General features: G+C 41.9%; 2 protein-coding genes across 10 annotated transcripts in view; one reads left to right on the forward strand and one right to left on the reverse strand.

Moving 5' to 3' along the window:
- Window positions 1–7,389, forward strand: part of abcc3 (ATP-binding cassette, sub-family C (CFTR/MRP), member 3) — a 257,211-nt gene extending 249,822 nt beyond the window's left edge. For all 5 annotated transcript variants that reach the window (XM_059948147.1, XM_059948149.1, XM_059948148.1 and 2 more), the window contains 5 exons: window positions 423–569; window positions 1,593–1,751; window positions 2,153–2,319; window positions 4,362–4,556; window positions 4,889–7,389. In XM_059948147.1, the coding sequence (XP_059804130.1) occupies window positions 423–569; window positions 1,593–1,751; window positions 2,153–2,319; window positions 4,362–4,556; window positions 4,889–4,997 (777 nt within the window). In that variant the 3' untranslated portion in view covers window positions 4,998–7,389. The remainder of the gene's footprint in view (window positions 1–422; window positions 570–1,592; window positions 1,752–2,152; window positions 2,320–4,361; window positions 4,557–4,888) is intronic.
- Window positions 6,132–15,741, reverse strand: part of luc7l3 (LUC7-like 3 pre-mRNA splicing factor) — a 34,387-nt gene continuing 24,777 nt past the window's right edge. Inside the window, exons 9-12 of one of the 5 annotated variants that reach the window (XR_009507551.1) lie at window positions 11,691–11,833; window positions 10,104–10,303; window positions 6,818–6,891; window positions 6,132–6,705 (exon numbers count right to left, since the gene is read on the reverse strand). Coding sequence is in view for 3 of the 5 variants with exons in the window: in XM_059948161.1 (XP_059804144.1) it covers window positions 10,137–10,303; window positions 11,691–11,833 (310 nt within the window). In the remaining 2 variants the exon portion in view is untranslated. Of the gene's footprint in view, window positions 10,304–11,690; window positions 11,834–15,741 lie in introns of all 5 variants that reach the window. The other 4 variants (XR_009507550.1, XM_059948161.1, XM_059948160.1 and 1 more) reach the window with 4 other exon arrangements.

Below are 15,741 nucleotides of genomic sequence, written 5' to 3' on the forward strand. Positions count from 1 at the left end.
ATTTCATGGACCATTCAGCAGTCTGATGGCAGAGGGAAAGAAGCTCTTCCTAAAATGTTGTCATCAGGTTCCTGCATCTCCTCTCTGATGGAACTGATGAGAACAGGGTGGTGAGGATCGTTAATGACAAATGCTGCCTTTTTGAGGTATTGCCTTTTTAAAGTGTCCTCAATGGTGAGGAGGCTGATAACCATGATAAAGCTGACTCAGTTTACAAGCCTCAGCAGCTTTCTCTGATCTTGTGCACTGGTGCCTCCATAACTGTTTGGAGCAGGTCCCTTGGCCCTCACTCCAAATTGTGATGTTGTGGTTCTTGTAGGATGTCCAGTGGGGAGGTGGTGTTGGTGGGTGGCTGTGCATTGATGAGGAGTCACCAGGAGAGGCTGCTGTTACCCTGAGCCTTTACTGTTGCTTCATTGCAGGCACCCTGGGAGATTGAGGCCAATCGCCCGGCCAAATCATGGCCAGAGATGGGGAAGGTGGAATTCAAGGGATACAGTGTCCGATACAGAGAGGGCCTGGACCTGGTGCTGAAGAGACTGAACCTGAGCATCAGTGGCGGAGAAAAGGTTTGTGGCGATACCCCAGTCTGGCAGAGTTCCGTGCACTAAATGGTGTGGGTTTTCAGTCTGTCCCCACCCTTTTGCCTGTTTCTCCTGGTTCCCTTTTGTCTGCTCTTCACCCCACTGTCAGAGCCCTACATTTCCACAGCCTCTGGCTTCATCTTCCTCCCAAATTCCTGACCAGATTTATCAATAGTTGTTACCTTAGCCCAGGTCCTGGCATGTTCCCACCATTGGGAATGTCTGTACCTAATTGAAGATGCTTTTGATCAGGTTATCCCTCAAACTGTTCCTCCTCATACATGCCTACTGTGAGATAACTGCTTTCAGCGTTGTCCTGCTATTTAATAAGATTTGAGTCCAGGATGTTGGCTAGTGCTCTGATGAAGGTCTGGAACTTCTGGTTTCAAAGGACATTGGGATCCAAATGTGACAAGAGCTTTCAGAGTGGAATTGGATAAATACTTGAAGGGGAAACAGGAAATCAGTGCTAAGTAGTAACAGCATGAATGATGGGACAAATGATCTGAGAACAGGCCTTTCAACCCACCATGTTGTGCCTACTCCAAAATCAATCTAAACCTTCCCTCCCACATAATCATTTGCCTATTGTGTGTGCGTCTCTGACCTTGAAATTATGCCCTATCACATTAGCTTTTCCACCGTGGGACAAAGTCTCTGGCTGTCCACTTAATCTTTCCCTCATATCATCTTGTACACCTTGAACAAGTCACTTTTCAATTTCCTTCACTCCAAAGTTGCTCAACCTATCCTCATGGTAAATCTCCTCTGTACCCTCTCCAAGGCTTCCACCGCCTTCCTTTAATGAGATGACCAAAACTGAACACAATACTCTGGGTGTTGAGCACAGATTCCTGTGGCTCTGGGACCAGGGCAGACTGGATCATGTTAATCAGGCAGGGTCACGTCACCTTTCTCAAGTATGCCCAGTGGTTGAGCTCTGCTGTGAGACTGGTGTGCTTGTCATGCCTGTCCTGGATCTAACTGACACCTGGGTGTGCTCTGTAGGTTGGCATTGTTGGGCGGACAGGTGCCGGCAAGTCCTCAATGACTCTTTGCCTCTTCCGAATCATCGAAGCGGCAGAAGGGGAGATCTGCATCGACGGGATAAAGATCGCCGACATTGGGCTGCATGACCTTAGATCAAGGCTTACCATCATTCCCCAGGTAAGCACCACACCATCATTAACACCACTTATTCCCCACCGCCATCAATCTACACAGCAAGGATGGCCAATTAGTTTCCTGGGCAGCCCCCTGGGGTCCTTTGAGCCCCTCCCCCTGCCTGCAGAACATGGGGTTGGAGGATTGTCTGAGTGGGCAGGTGGGTTTCATTTTGTTTTGCTGGCATTGCTGCTGAACATTGTGGGCGTGCTATGCTGCTGGAATATGTGCCCACTGCAAATCCTTGGGCATGCTGGTTGCTAATGCAAACAACACTTTTCACTGTATGTTTCCATGTACACTCTAAATAAGTCTAAATCCAGCTTGCACTGTGGGAATGCACCTCCCTTTGCTTGGGGGCTCTCTGCTGGATAACTAACAGGCTGTCCAATACTTTGTACAAGGACCCCGTGCTGTTCTCTGGCACCCTGAGGATGAACCTCGATCCATTTGATCAGTACTCGGACGAGGAAGTGTGGAGGGTATTGGAGCTGTCTCACCTGAAGCAGTATGTCCACAACCAGCCGGCTGGACTGGGACATGAGTGTTCCGAAGGAGGAGAGAACCTCAGGTAACCCTGCCAGCAGGAATCAAGGAGTGCTGTGGGGCAGGTGAGGTGCATCAGTCCAGCCCAGTTCTCAGTGCCATGTGCCTGCTCTCTCTTGTATGTACATACGTATGTACACACAGCCTGTTCCTAAAGGCTTTCATCAGAGTGAAGGAAGCATTGTAGAGCCCAGCCTGAGTAGCAAGGTCATGCTTGGCTGGTCTTTCAAGGTCAGCAAGACTGTCTAGAACTGGCGGGGGGGGGGGGGGTTGGGGGGAGTGCGTGCTTGCAGCTGAAAGTGGCTCAGGGTGAGAAATGTCAGCAGTTCAAGGTGCTTACTCTGTCACAAGAATTTAAATTACAGAAAATCAGGCCAGTTGTGAGCATTATCCCAGAAAATCCTGCAACACATGATCTGATGGTTATTAAGTCATGAAACATCCAACCCTGGTGCTGGGTCTGGTCGTGGAGAGGTCAGCCATTATGATGAGTGGCTATGTTCTTATGTCAAAAGGAGAGTTTGGACCAGTTAGGATTTTATTTCTCGGAGTGCAAGAGTTTTTGAGATGAATAATATTATGAGGTGTGGATAGTTTAAATGAACTCAATACTTTCATTAGGACTGAATTGAAGGGCAACTTTTTTTTTCTTTACACAAAGGAAGCAGCAGCAGAGAAAGTGACTGAGGCAGGTACACTAACCTTTAGAAGTCAGTTGGCCAGATACATGAATTTTGTCAGATACTAACCAAACGCTGGCACACAGGACTAGCTTGGATGCAGACATCACAATTAGGATGGGCCAAAAGCAGTTTCTGGATTGAATTGGCTTTATAACCTACATCCTTCATATACACGAGGAGTGAAAATCTTTACATTATGTCACCATCTAAATGTGCTATTTATTGTAATTTGTAATAAATAGTATGTTCAACAGGACAGAAATATAACATAGAAATACAATTGTATCAACGTGAATTAATCAGTCTAATGGGCTGGTGGGAGAAGCTGGAAGCTTGTGGTTGGGATGACTCGGGTCCCCAGTGATCTTCTGGGCTCTTTTTTACAGACCCATGTCCTGAATAGTGGGAAGTACATTTCCCATAAAAGGCAGTGATGCCGACAGACAGGATGCTCTATACCTCCCAGTATCCTCTAGAAGGGCAAATAGTTTGTGAACTGCTTAATGTTCTCTCCCTCCTCCCCCCCATAGTGAGAAATGGAGTTGCGAAAGATTTGGTTATCCAGTGCATGATTCACAAAGTCACCTTCTACAGTGTGTAATTGGACAAGCTACCAGCATTAATGTTAATTGTAGGGGGGAACTGAATAGAATAGGAAGGTTTGAGAGACTGGACCAGGCTGCAGTGCACACTGCTGGTCTCTGTCAGGGATGGTAATGCATTGACAGTGATTTCCCCAGCTGACACCTGAAAATGGCAGGTTTTTGTAAGACTGAGAAGGGAAGACTAAAATCAGACAATATCCTCGTCCAATTTCCTATTGTAGGATTAATTAGAAATGTAAGCAGATTGGGTGGGGGGGGTGGGTAGAGTCACCCATTCCAAGCAAATGTTTCCCTCTCTGTAGAACATAGGTCACAGAACATACATGAGCTGAAATGAGGGAGACATGGTGTCCCAAGTCATCTGTAGCCAGTGAGTTTTATAACAACTCATTGGGTTAGTGTTTTCAAAGTAAGTTGTATGTGAATGTACGCTGTGTAAGCTACCATTGGCAAATTCAAATCTATGAGTTAGTTTTGTAAACTGCTTGTGGGTAAATTAGTTTATTTTTGTCTCGTGGAAAATCTTTGCTTTACATCCATATCACAGATCATTTCATTATAACAGTGCATTGTGGTGGTATGAGGGAAAACAGAGCTGAATAGTGTTCCAGTTACAGACAGAATGTGCAAGCAAACAATAAACTGCAAGTTTATAACAATATAGATAGTGAGGAGTCCATTCAGTAGTCTGGGATAGAAGCTGTCCTTGAGCCTGGTGGTATGTGCTTTCAGGATGGAAGCCAGTGTATTGTTCACCTTAATCCTTTCTCTTTTTGCAGTGTGGGCCAAAGACAGTTGGTGTGCCTTGCCAGAGCTCTCCTGAGGAAGACACGGATTTTGATTCTCGACGAAGCCACTGCTGCTGTTGACCTGGAGACTGACGACCTGATTCAGTCCACCATCAGGACTCAGTTTGAGAACTGCACTGTCCTCACAATTGCACATCGCCTCAACACAATCATGGATTACAACAGGTACAGAGCTCCTTCTGCCCCTCTTGGGGGCTAGCACCTTGTTTTAAAGTCACTTTCAAATATAAGGAGAAGGGGGCATTTCAGAGAAAGCTAACTGCTGCCAATGTAGAGGAGCTTCTACAGCAGAGGTCCATTCAGTGGAAACCCTGTCACAAGCAGCTTTCAATCCCTCGGTCCCAATGAAGGGTCTCAGCCTGAAACATCAACTGTTTATTTCCCTCCATAGATGCTGACCGAACTGGCAGCTTTTTGTGTATTGCCCTCAATAGGAAGTTTTGCTCTGAATGGCTGCTCAATCTTTGTGTTAACTAGTCTTCTTCCCTCTTGGACAGGGTGTTGGTGCTGGACAAAGGGGAGATCGCAGAGTTTGATTCGCCCAGCAACCTCATTGCACAGAAAGGAATATTTTACAGCATGGCCAAAGATGCCGGATTGGTGTAACGACACCCAGATGTAAAATGAGGCAGAGCCAAGTCAATGCAATGGCTGTACAGGTCAGCTCAAGAGAGTGCTGCAGCTGGAGCACGCAGAAACAAGATGGGCATGATTGGCGGGGGGGGAGGGTGGAATAAAATCTCTAATAGCATTTTTTCTATTTTTGTATTTGATGTATTTATACATTAAGCATTTATTTTGAAGTAATTTTGAATTATTTTGTAACTACTACTGCGAACGGCAGCTACAGTATAATCCATTAAGGTAGCCAGTAGTTTAAATAAAATGATTTGTTTGCTAAACTGATCTGAAACTTGCCTTAATCAATCAGCTGCATAAGCCAGCAGCAGTAATGTGGGTGGGTGTGCCTGCGTTCACTGCTCTCTAATAGCTCAGTGAGCCAGGAGTGGTTATCACCATGGGAACTGTGTGGAATATACAGCATGAATGCCAGGGCACAAAGAACAGGGAGACCTACACATTCAACTCTAGTTCCTAAAAATGAAATGTATGGCTGTATAGTGGGGAACAGAATACAACATGTTGCAAATTAACAAAACACTGGTTACACTGCACGTGGAGTTCCAGTCACCCCACACACTATAGGAAAGTTGTAGCTGCACTGGAGAGGGGCCAGGTGTGATTGCCATTTATTAGCATTCAATTCACATCACTGTAAGTAGTTTCTATGTTCTCCTGTGACTGCATGGGTTTCCTCTAGGTGCTCCAATTTCCTCCCACATTCCAAAGATGTACAATTAAGAGTTAGTGAGTTGTGGGCATGCCATGTTGGTGCCAGAAGCCTGCAAGTAGCCCAGCACATTTTCACAGTGTTAGTCACTGATGCAAAAGACATTTCACAGTATATTTCAATGCACATTTGACAAATAAATTTTTACCCTTTTCCCTGTCATGGTAAGGGATCAAAAAGGAGGAATCAGTTCAAAATTAGGAAGGGGTTTATCTGAGGACAGGAAGATAGGTACAATAAGATAGTTGGACCGATAGATGTTCAAGAAATGGGACTAGCTGAAATGAGAATCTTGGTGAGTATGGGCCAACTGGTTTAAGGACCTTTTTCCATGTATAACCCAACTACTTGCTGACAAACCCAACAATTAAATACCAGCTCCAGGAATGTTTACTGAAAAAATTTTATTCATAGTTGACACTAAAATTTGCAAATTACAGCAACCATATTCAAAGTACAGGAACAGCAGGGCAGGGAAAAATTCAACACGTCCTTGTAGTTGGATGGGAAAGGAAGGAACAGGCTGCAGGCTAGCACTATGAAAACCAAAATAAAAACGGTGGCCACAAGATAGATCAGCCTTGATCAAAACAGCTCTATACAACTCAACCTGCCTGGTATTTACAGAGCAGTCACTACAAACTTAATCGTCAAGGAAAACCTTGGGTACAAATGCAAGTCACAGTCTGGGCTGCTCACTTTAGCCTGACACATTTGTGGTTTAAAAAACAGCACTCGAGCTCACTATTGGTAAAGTGTTGCAAGCACAAGAAATGGGAACTCCTCAGGGAAACTAACCATACAAATTCATTTCTGGACTTTTTTTTTGCTTAAAAATGACAACTTCTCTCCCCCTCTACACCACTACACAGCTTTCTTTCACCTTGTTTTAATGGGGCAGAGCCTTCAGAACAGGCAGTCAAATCTTCACTGGATTCCTTGACGTCTTCTAAATGGCCACTCCTATGAAATGAAAGATTCAAGAGCACACAATTAGAAATGAGGAAACGGACAGCCACACTTCAGATACAACCAGGTCTTTTTTTTAAAAAAAAGGCAAAAGGCAAGCAAGTACCTCTTGGAGACTTCCTACTGCCCTACAGAGCTCGTCTTCTGGCATTTCTGCTAACGACTGGCTACAGCTCTAACCTAGAAAAGGAAACCCTTTCTCAGATTGTAAATAGCCCACCTCTACTGTATACATGTCATTTACTGTAATCTCCCATCTGTAATACAGACAGCAGAGTTGTCACTGATTTAACATACATCAATTTGCCAAGGGCAGTAACTTCACATTTTCTGTACACATTTGATTTTCCCCACATGTCAATATTAATTCTTTACTGGAAAGCTGCCCTTGATGTGTGGCCGTGGATGATAGCAAACTGGTTAGTGCATCTCATCATTTACCCAGGTTACACCTGCCACACACTGCACGGCAATATGAAGGCAGCTTGCAAATTAAGACCAGCGTAGAATGGCAGACAGCCATTCAACCCACCGAGCCAGCATCAACAACATTCTTCCCAATCTCCAGCCTCTCAAATTATAACACTCCCATCCTCCATAACCCCCCCACCCCAGGCTCCGTACACAACTCAAAATCACGTCTACTGCTCCATTTTAAGCAGTTCATCTTTTCTACTTCCCCACAATCTCATCATCCATCCTTTACACACACACCAATCTAATCAAACTGCCCCCAGGCCACAATAACCACATTTACCATTCTTCTGTGCCAAGTTCCCCCATTGTATAACTGTAGAGAAGAATGTGCTACCAAAACAAGGAATTTGAGTTATTGGGTGCGTAACTCAGAATACTGGAAATTCCCAGTGATTTGCTTGTGTGACAAGTTAATGGAAGTGCACCTTTATAACAGCAGATAGCTAGCTCCCTGAGCACCTCCTAAACTTGACCACCGCTACTGTGCTCAAACCCAACAGCCAACAACTTCGGGTTGTCCTTCAGACAGCCAGCAGCCAGGGTGAATTGAGGAGTTGGAACAGGTTGATGGTCTGGCTGTTTAAGTGCCCAGTTTCACAGGTGCAGTTATGGGTGACAAAGCCTGTACCATCACTACTTCCATAGATGGGACAGGCAAGCAAACAGCTTTAACCTGGTGAGCAGTTCTCTCACCAGGCAATCAGACCCCTCCCCAAACTGAGCCAATATTGCCAGTGCTGTAGTACTGCTAGAGCCCACGCTTTCAGAGATGGTGCCCCAGTGTAACTCTGAGCCAGCTGCTCCCCATGAAAGTTTCCCAGTGACCCATACAATATAAATCCCTTACAGTCAACATTACAAACAGTACACCCCGTTAATGCCACATTACATCTGTGGCATCCAACTGCATAGACACTGCATTCGGTATATAACAAAGCCTAACCTTCACAAATATTCATTTCAAAGTGCTCAAGGGCACTCTATAACCGCAGAATACACCCCATTAATACAAGACCCTAAATAGCAAGTTGTGATGTTTTTAAATGTTGATGTGAAGGGTTTGAGAAGAAATGTGATTTAGCACTGGGATACAGTCACCGTCACCAACAAACCATGCCAGGCAGTCAGTGGGAATGCCAGAGACATCAATTACCCGCCGAATTACTGACTGAAACCTCGTGCTCTTCCCCAGGAGTGACATCTGAAAGCAGCCCAGTCCCAAGGGATTCAAACTCTGCTCCCAATCAAAGACTCACTTCAGGGGGAGATGTATGACTGAGGAAACCAAAGGACAGGACAAGTAAATCTATGCAAGATACTAGAGATGGCAGATAGTACAGACTCAGTTCCCAACTGGGGACAGTCAATGAGTAGACCATGGGAAAGTGGGCAAAGCCACGAGAACAAGCTCACTAAGTAATGGCACCAGTACAGGGAGATTGGTACTGGGTACAACAGCATCTCATAGGCCGTGGGGTTGAGGCCCAGATTAAGCAGGAAGCAAACTTGACGATGCCACAGGACTACAGATGAGCAGAGCTGGGACACTGGTCTGGTAGTGTGTCAGGTACACACTGCTCAGGAATTATAACTCTACTTTTCCCAATTCCCTCAAAGGACCGCTAAAGACTTACAACATCCTTCCCCATCAGAAGGAAGCTGGTCACAAGCAAAGAATTAATATTGACGTTTCATTTCCACAGTTGTAACCACAGACACTAATTCAGTCTCATAAGTTTAATATTGAGGATAAACAATTTCATCATTGTGGTAGGGTGTCAGCAGATGAACAGCTCACTCAACATTAGATGGGGTGGGGGTGGGGGCAAGGGAAACGGGAGCAGCATAGAACGCGGAATTCGTACCTCTGTGCTAGGGCCTGTAATGTACTGTCGCAAACAGAAGGCTGAAACAACTTTTCATATGCTTTTTTAAAAATAAAAATTATGTGAAAAGTAAAGTTAATTCTTGAAAACTCCCTTCCATCCCCTGCAATTTGAAGAGAATTCTGTAACACATCTGCACAGAAACAATTCCACAATTTCAACAGAACATCATGGTGACAGGAATGAATATTTAAATCCTGTGTATACATTGTTCAGCAAATACAATATGAAACAGCAAGCTTTAAAAGATTTCATTGAAAAGACAACAGGCAAAAACATTCAAACATGGAGGTGGGTAGAGAAAGGTGTGTACCTGGCACGTGTACCTGCAATTCATTCACTGATTCCTTGCTTTTTAATTTGCTTTCGGGGCGGCTCACAAGACCAGCGCAGTGAGAGATATGGTTCTCAGGGTCACTTAGTCATAAACCCTACACTTCCATCAATCCAAGCTACTGGCTCGAGTTACAGAAAGACTCCATTAGAGTGCAAGGCAGATTTTTTAAAAAACAAAAAAAAAACAAAAAGTCTACTGCAACATCTGTGACATTAACAGACTGGTTAAAACTAAAAAAAAATCTTTCAAATATGCCTTAGATGCAGTTACAGAAACAGCAAAAATACACTCATTCTCTGCCAAAAATTTACGAACTCTAAACTTATTATACTTCCCAGTAACCGATCCCACACAGTCCAACCAATTCCCCAAATTTGACAGATTTTAAAATGCTTAGTTTAAAAACACAAACCCATTCACCAGGATCCACAAAGGAACAGAAATGGGGCCCAGGTTTCAGTACGTTACAATATACAGAGGTAAAGTATGTACCTAGAGTCTCCAACACGCATGTTTTGCCTCTTATTCTGCCAAGACTAGTCTGTCCGTCGTCGCTGGGCGTTTTATAAAGTATACCTTCTGGGTTTTTGCTGGTTAGTCTCTTCATCTTCAGTCGGAATACTTACACTGCACTGCTAAAGTAAACGAAAAGAAACAGCAAACTAACCGAGGGACACAACAGTCACGCTTACCTTGACCTGATCTGAGGTCAAATCAGATCAGTTTTAATTGGACTGAGTGTCACCTTCAGATTTTAGGTCTTCATCTCTCCCATTGACCTCGCTTTTAGTGGTATCCACCTCCATGGGGTCTGCACGGGACGCTGCACTCTCTCTGTCTGTCTGACTCGATCTGCGGCTGCTTTTCCTCGCTTCATCAGAATCTCTCCTCTCTGCAACACAACCACCAAACATACAACTCCAGACATGCAACACATCTTAACAATTTCTTCAGTCACAACCCCAGGCAGTTAATCATTCTAGTTAGTCCACCCCACCATCTACTACCAGCCATCACTGCACAGCAAGCGCTTTAAACCACTTTTTACAATGTTATTTACACTGGAAACACGCGCTGGTATTTATGCATTTTATTCTATATACGAACTTTAACCTCCACTTTGCAATTCTTTCCAATTGTTGAATTTTTTTTGTTGCATGTTGCTCAATGGTGAATAAAATTGAACTCATTCAGATTCATCTATCACATGTACATCGAAACTAACTGTGTTAACCACCAACCCAACCCAAATGAAGTGCTGGGGACATCCCACAAATATTGATGCATTTCAGCAACGACAAAACAATCCCCTTTCCTTCCTCCCACCATCTGCATTTTTTAACCTCTTCCATCCCTTCCTCAGTACAGTTTCTGACCTCAGTAAACTGTCCAATTCCACCACATCCTCTCCCATCCTCTGCTCCAAGGAGAATCAGTCCAGCTTTTCTGGTTGCTGGAATCCCTCATTCCAGTGGAACCCAAGTAACTCTTTTCTGCACCCTCTCTCATTCCTTCCTAACCTGTGGCTGAGTGGAAGTGACACAATATTCTAGGTATGAAATCATCTGTGTTTACTCTAGTTCAGTATAGCTTCCCTGCCATTGTACTCTACACCTCCATTTACTGTAACATATGATGTACAAACTGATTTCCAATACATACTCATTCAGATTAGATCATTTTTATTTGCCACATGTATATCAAAACAGAGTAAAATATCTTGTTTGTATCAAGGACCCAAAGTCCAAGGCTGTGCTGGGGCAGCCCACAAACAACACTACGCTTCTGGCACTAACATAGCATACCCAAAACTCAGTAACCCTAGCCCATACATCTTGGGAATGAGGAAACTGGAGCATCCAAAGGAAGCCCACAGGGTCACAGGGGGAAGGAACAAACCCCTTACAGACAGCGGTGGGAATTGAACCCAGGACACTGTTGCCACAATCATACTGCTGGCATGTGGGAAAGAACACACACATTTATATCAACAGGTAAGAAAAAAATGGAGGGTTACTGTATCTGGGAGGCAAGGGTTAGATTGACCTTGGAGTAGGTTGAAAGGTCAGCACATTGTGGGGCCCAAGGCCTGTACTGTACTGTTCTTAAAATGAACACTAATACTGTGTATTCAAGAATGAAGTCCTCACTGGACCAGGAAAGCTCCCGTGCAGTGCCTCGGGATCTTTCTTGCAGCCATTCTTAGCAATGCATCACACTGGGATGTGCAAGAGACCATCTGTTAGTGAGTCACAAGCAAGGGAGACCCCTCTCTGTACCTTTGTCCTTTGACCTCCTCTCCTTCTCCCGGCTCCTGCTTCTGTGTCTGTGAGACCTATCACGACTCCGTGACCTGCGACGATCTCTGCTCCGGGACCTGTGCTTCCTCTCCGACCGGTCCCTGCTCCAACGATCATCACCCCTTTTGTAAAAGGAAAAGCCACAGTGAACACTTAAAGTCAACAACATCCAAGAGACAATAGCAGACCCAGATCACACAATACCGTACAATGTCCCAAATTTCCACAGATGCATTAGACATAAAACCTGGAGTAAGCCAGACAAGGAGAAATTAGCTTTTAGGGAGCATCTCAAAGGGATAGAGGGAAACTAGAATCCAGACAGCTGAAGACAGATCTAATTGAGGGATATTTAAAATTCAGACATGCAATGACCAAAACTGGAGTAGTTATAGAGAGGAGCCAGTGAACAAGTAACTTAAAACTATTTACCACAAGTAATCCAAGCTAAACAGCTCAGTAAGTGATTTTTACAGATAACTTGGATAAAGTGAAAGGGTGGGAGGTTGGAGGAGTTGTGGATATTATAGAAGGTCGTTTATATCCACCACCACTACTGGCAGCTTGTTCCACACTGTCACCAACCTGAGTGAAGTGTTCTCCCTCAAGTTTCCCTTGGGGGGGTGGAGTTTCAAGATGGCGACGTAAACATCTGCCTTTTAGGCGCTCTTCACTTTTCTAACTATAATCACCCTTTAATCTAATCTTTTCGAATTTAATCAAATGAGTTGATATTTTCGATTGACTTTTTTTTCTTTTAAAACTATATTTGATCTAACTTTGCCGAACTTAAAATGGCTACAAGTAAGAAATCGTCTAAGGAGCCTTTATCTGTTGAAACAATTTCTAATCTTCTGGACACTAAACTTGCAGGTTTGGATAACAAGTTGCAAAGTAAAATGGCAAGTTTGGAAAGTAAAATGGCAAGTTTGGAAAACACGTTTACCACGAAAATGTCTGAACTTGAAGGAGCTGTTAAATCGCTTGATACTAAGTTTCAGTCGCAGGCATCGGTTATTCAGCGGCATGAAGATAAGTTGGCGACTCTTGAAAAATTAATTGTTGAAAAAGTACGTACAATTGAAGTGTTGGATAAGAAGGTACAATCGACTCTTAAGACTGTAGATCAGTATAAGTTTAAAATTTCTGATCTCGAAAATCGATCTCGCAGACAGAACTTGCGTATTATCGGGTTTCCCGAAAAAGTTGAGTCCGGTGATTTAACTGAATTTTTCTCTAATTTACTATGGGAAATTTTCGGTGATGAGGGTTTGCAAACTAAACCTGTTATCGACCGCGCTCACAGAGTTGCGAGGTTTTCGTCTGTGCCTGATAAACCACGAGCGGTGATTGTTCGCCTTCATTATCCTCGTGAGAAAGAGCTTCTAATTCGATTAGCTCGTAAAAAAGGTATGATTTCCTACAAAAACTTTCAGTTTCGAATAGTCGAGGATTATTCTTTTGAAGTAATGAGAGCCAGGATCGCTTTTAAACCAGTGATGGCAGAGATTCATTCGATCGGACTTAAACAAGCTTTAATGTATCCAGCGAAGCTTAGAATCGTGCTGCCCGACTACAGTCAACGATTTTTCAACACTCTGGAAGAAGCGAAGAAATTTGTTGGAGAATTTCGATCTTCTACTGCAACTTGAACTATGTGTTATGTGGAAGATTTTTCGGAGAGAGGATATCTTTCTATTTTAAGTTTTAACCTATGAAGTTGGGTTATAACTTTTTATTTTTTGATCTATGGGTTCGGTTTTTTTTTACTAGCTTCATTGTTTATAGATGTTTTTTTTTAATTTTGATAATATTCTTTTTTTTCTTTCTGTTTTGGTTATATACGTTTATATTTTGCATTAATGATTTATCTTTTTTTTTAAGTTGTTTATTTTTCCCGTAAGATTCTGTTTTTTTACAAGCATTTATCTGTTTGCCTGTACTCAGATATGGGACGAATGTTTTGGACTTTTAGTTTTTTTTATAAATATGCTGCACTGTACTATATCCCTTTCTTTTTAAATGTTATTTTGTCTTTTAACAGATTGCTGAACTCACATTTGTATTTAGTAATATGGTTTTTTCAAAATGGCGTTTCTTCTTCCCATAAGTCTTTGCTCTTGAAACGTCATCTTGTATTTGAATATGGGATTTTTTTTTAAAGGTATACTACACTTTTAAATTTTGACGTTTATACCTTTTTTTTATTAATGATTGTTGTATTATATTAGTTTTTTTTTATTATTCTGATTGATATATATATTTTTTTTTTTTGCAACTCTATATTTTAATTTGGGTGAAATATAGTTTTCTTCTAATCTTTTTTTATATAGAGCTGCCATCTTGAAATGGGGGTAATATTAGTATTAGATTATGCGCCTGCCGCTTGGCTTTCTTTCGAAGGGTGGGGGGAGGGGGTAGGGATCTTTTTTCACGCTTTTGCTTTTTATTTTTTTGCTTTTAGTTTATGGGCCGACTTTAAATTACTAATATTGTTGAGGTGTCATGTTCTCCGGCTGCTCCTGAATCAATTTTCCTCCTTCCTGAATTGTGGGTTATGTGTCTTTTTAACCTTTTATGATACACACAATTAATATTGGTATGATGGATAGATCTGTTAACTTTATCTCCTGGAATACTAATGGTTTAAATCATCCGATTAAACGCAAAAAAATATTTAAAGTATTCCATAGACTGAATGCTAATATTATCTTTGCACAGGAGACCCATATCAGGAGGGAGGATAATCAACGTTTTTTTAGGTTCTGGAAGGGTCAACAATTTCATTCGAATTGTACCGCCAAAATTAGGGGTGTGTCTATTTTTATAGATCCCTCAATATCGTTTACACATCATGAAATTATCTCTGACCCACAGGGTAGATTTTTGTTGATAACTGGTTTACTTTTCCATCGGAAAGTTGTTCTAGTTAATATTTATGCTCCAAACTTTGATTGCCCTGAATTTTTTAGACGTTTATTTACCTCTCTTCCTAATCTAAATGAATATATGTTGATAATGGGTGGAGATTTTAATTGTTGTTTGAATCCTTCGATGGATAGATCTAAACCTATTCGCACTCTTCCGAATAGATCAGCCCTACTTATTAATTCATTTTTGGTTGACTCGGGAATTACAGAAATATGGCGGTTTTTGAACCCTAAAGATAAAGAATTTTCTTTTTTTTCACATGTATATCATAGCTACTCTAGAATTGACTATTTTCTTATTGATCATCGGTTATTAACGGATGTTATTGATTGTAAATATGATTCTATTACTATTTCGGATCATGCACCTTTGAAGTTATCTATTAAGATTTCGGACTATTCCAATAACACCAGATCTTGGAGACTTAACGCTACTTTGCTTCAAGACCCAGAATTTATTACTTATATAAAACAGCAAATTGACTTGTTCTTTTCTACAAACTGTACTGAAGAAATTGACAGAGGAATACTTTGGGACTCTTTTAAGGCTTTTATTCGTGGTCAAATTATCTCATATTCTGTTGGTAAAAGAAAACAAAGATATTTAGATATTGCTTTATTGGTGGATAAAATTAAGGAAATTGATAAGATTTATTCCGTGACTCCTACCAAAGAACTTTATAAGAAGAGAGTTGAGCTTCAAATGGAACATAGTTTACTATTATCTTCTTCAATTGAAAATCAATTAATTAGGACCAGGGCTCAATTTTATATTCATAGTGACCGTACTGGTAAACTGTTAGCTAATCAATTAAAGGCTATCTCGACTAAGCGACAAATTATTAAAATTCGCAAATTAGACGGTAATTTAACTACTGATCATAAAGAAATTAATAATACCTTTCAAGATTTTTATAAATCTTTATATCATTCAGAATTTGATGGTGACCAGTCCATGATAGATAATTTTTTTAACAATTTGAATATTCCTAAACTGACTGATGAAGATCATAGTCTGTTAGATGCTCCTATTTCTATAGTGGAAATAGGAGAGGCTATTTCATCAATGAACTCAGGGAAAGCTCCTGGTCCTGATGGTT

This window comes from Hypanus sabinus, chromosome 23 (assembly GCF_030144855.1).
Source record: "Hypanus sabinus isolate sHypSab1 chromosome 23, sHypSab1.hap1, whole genome shotgun sequence".
NCBI lineage: Eukaryota > Metazoa > Chordata > Chondrichthyes > Myliobatiformes > Dasyatidae > Hypanus > Hypanus sabinus.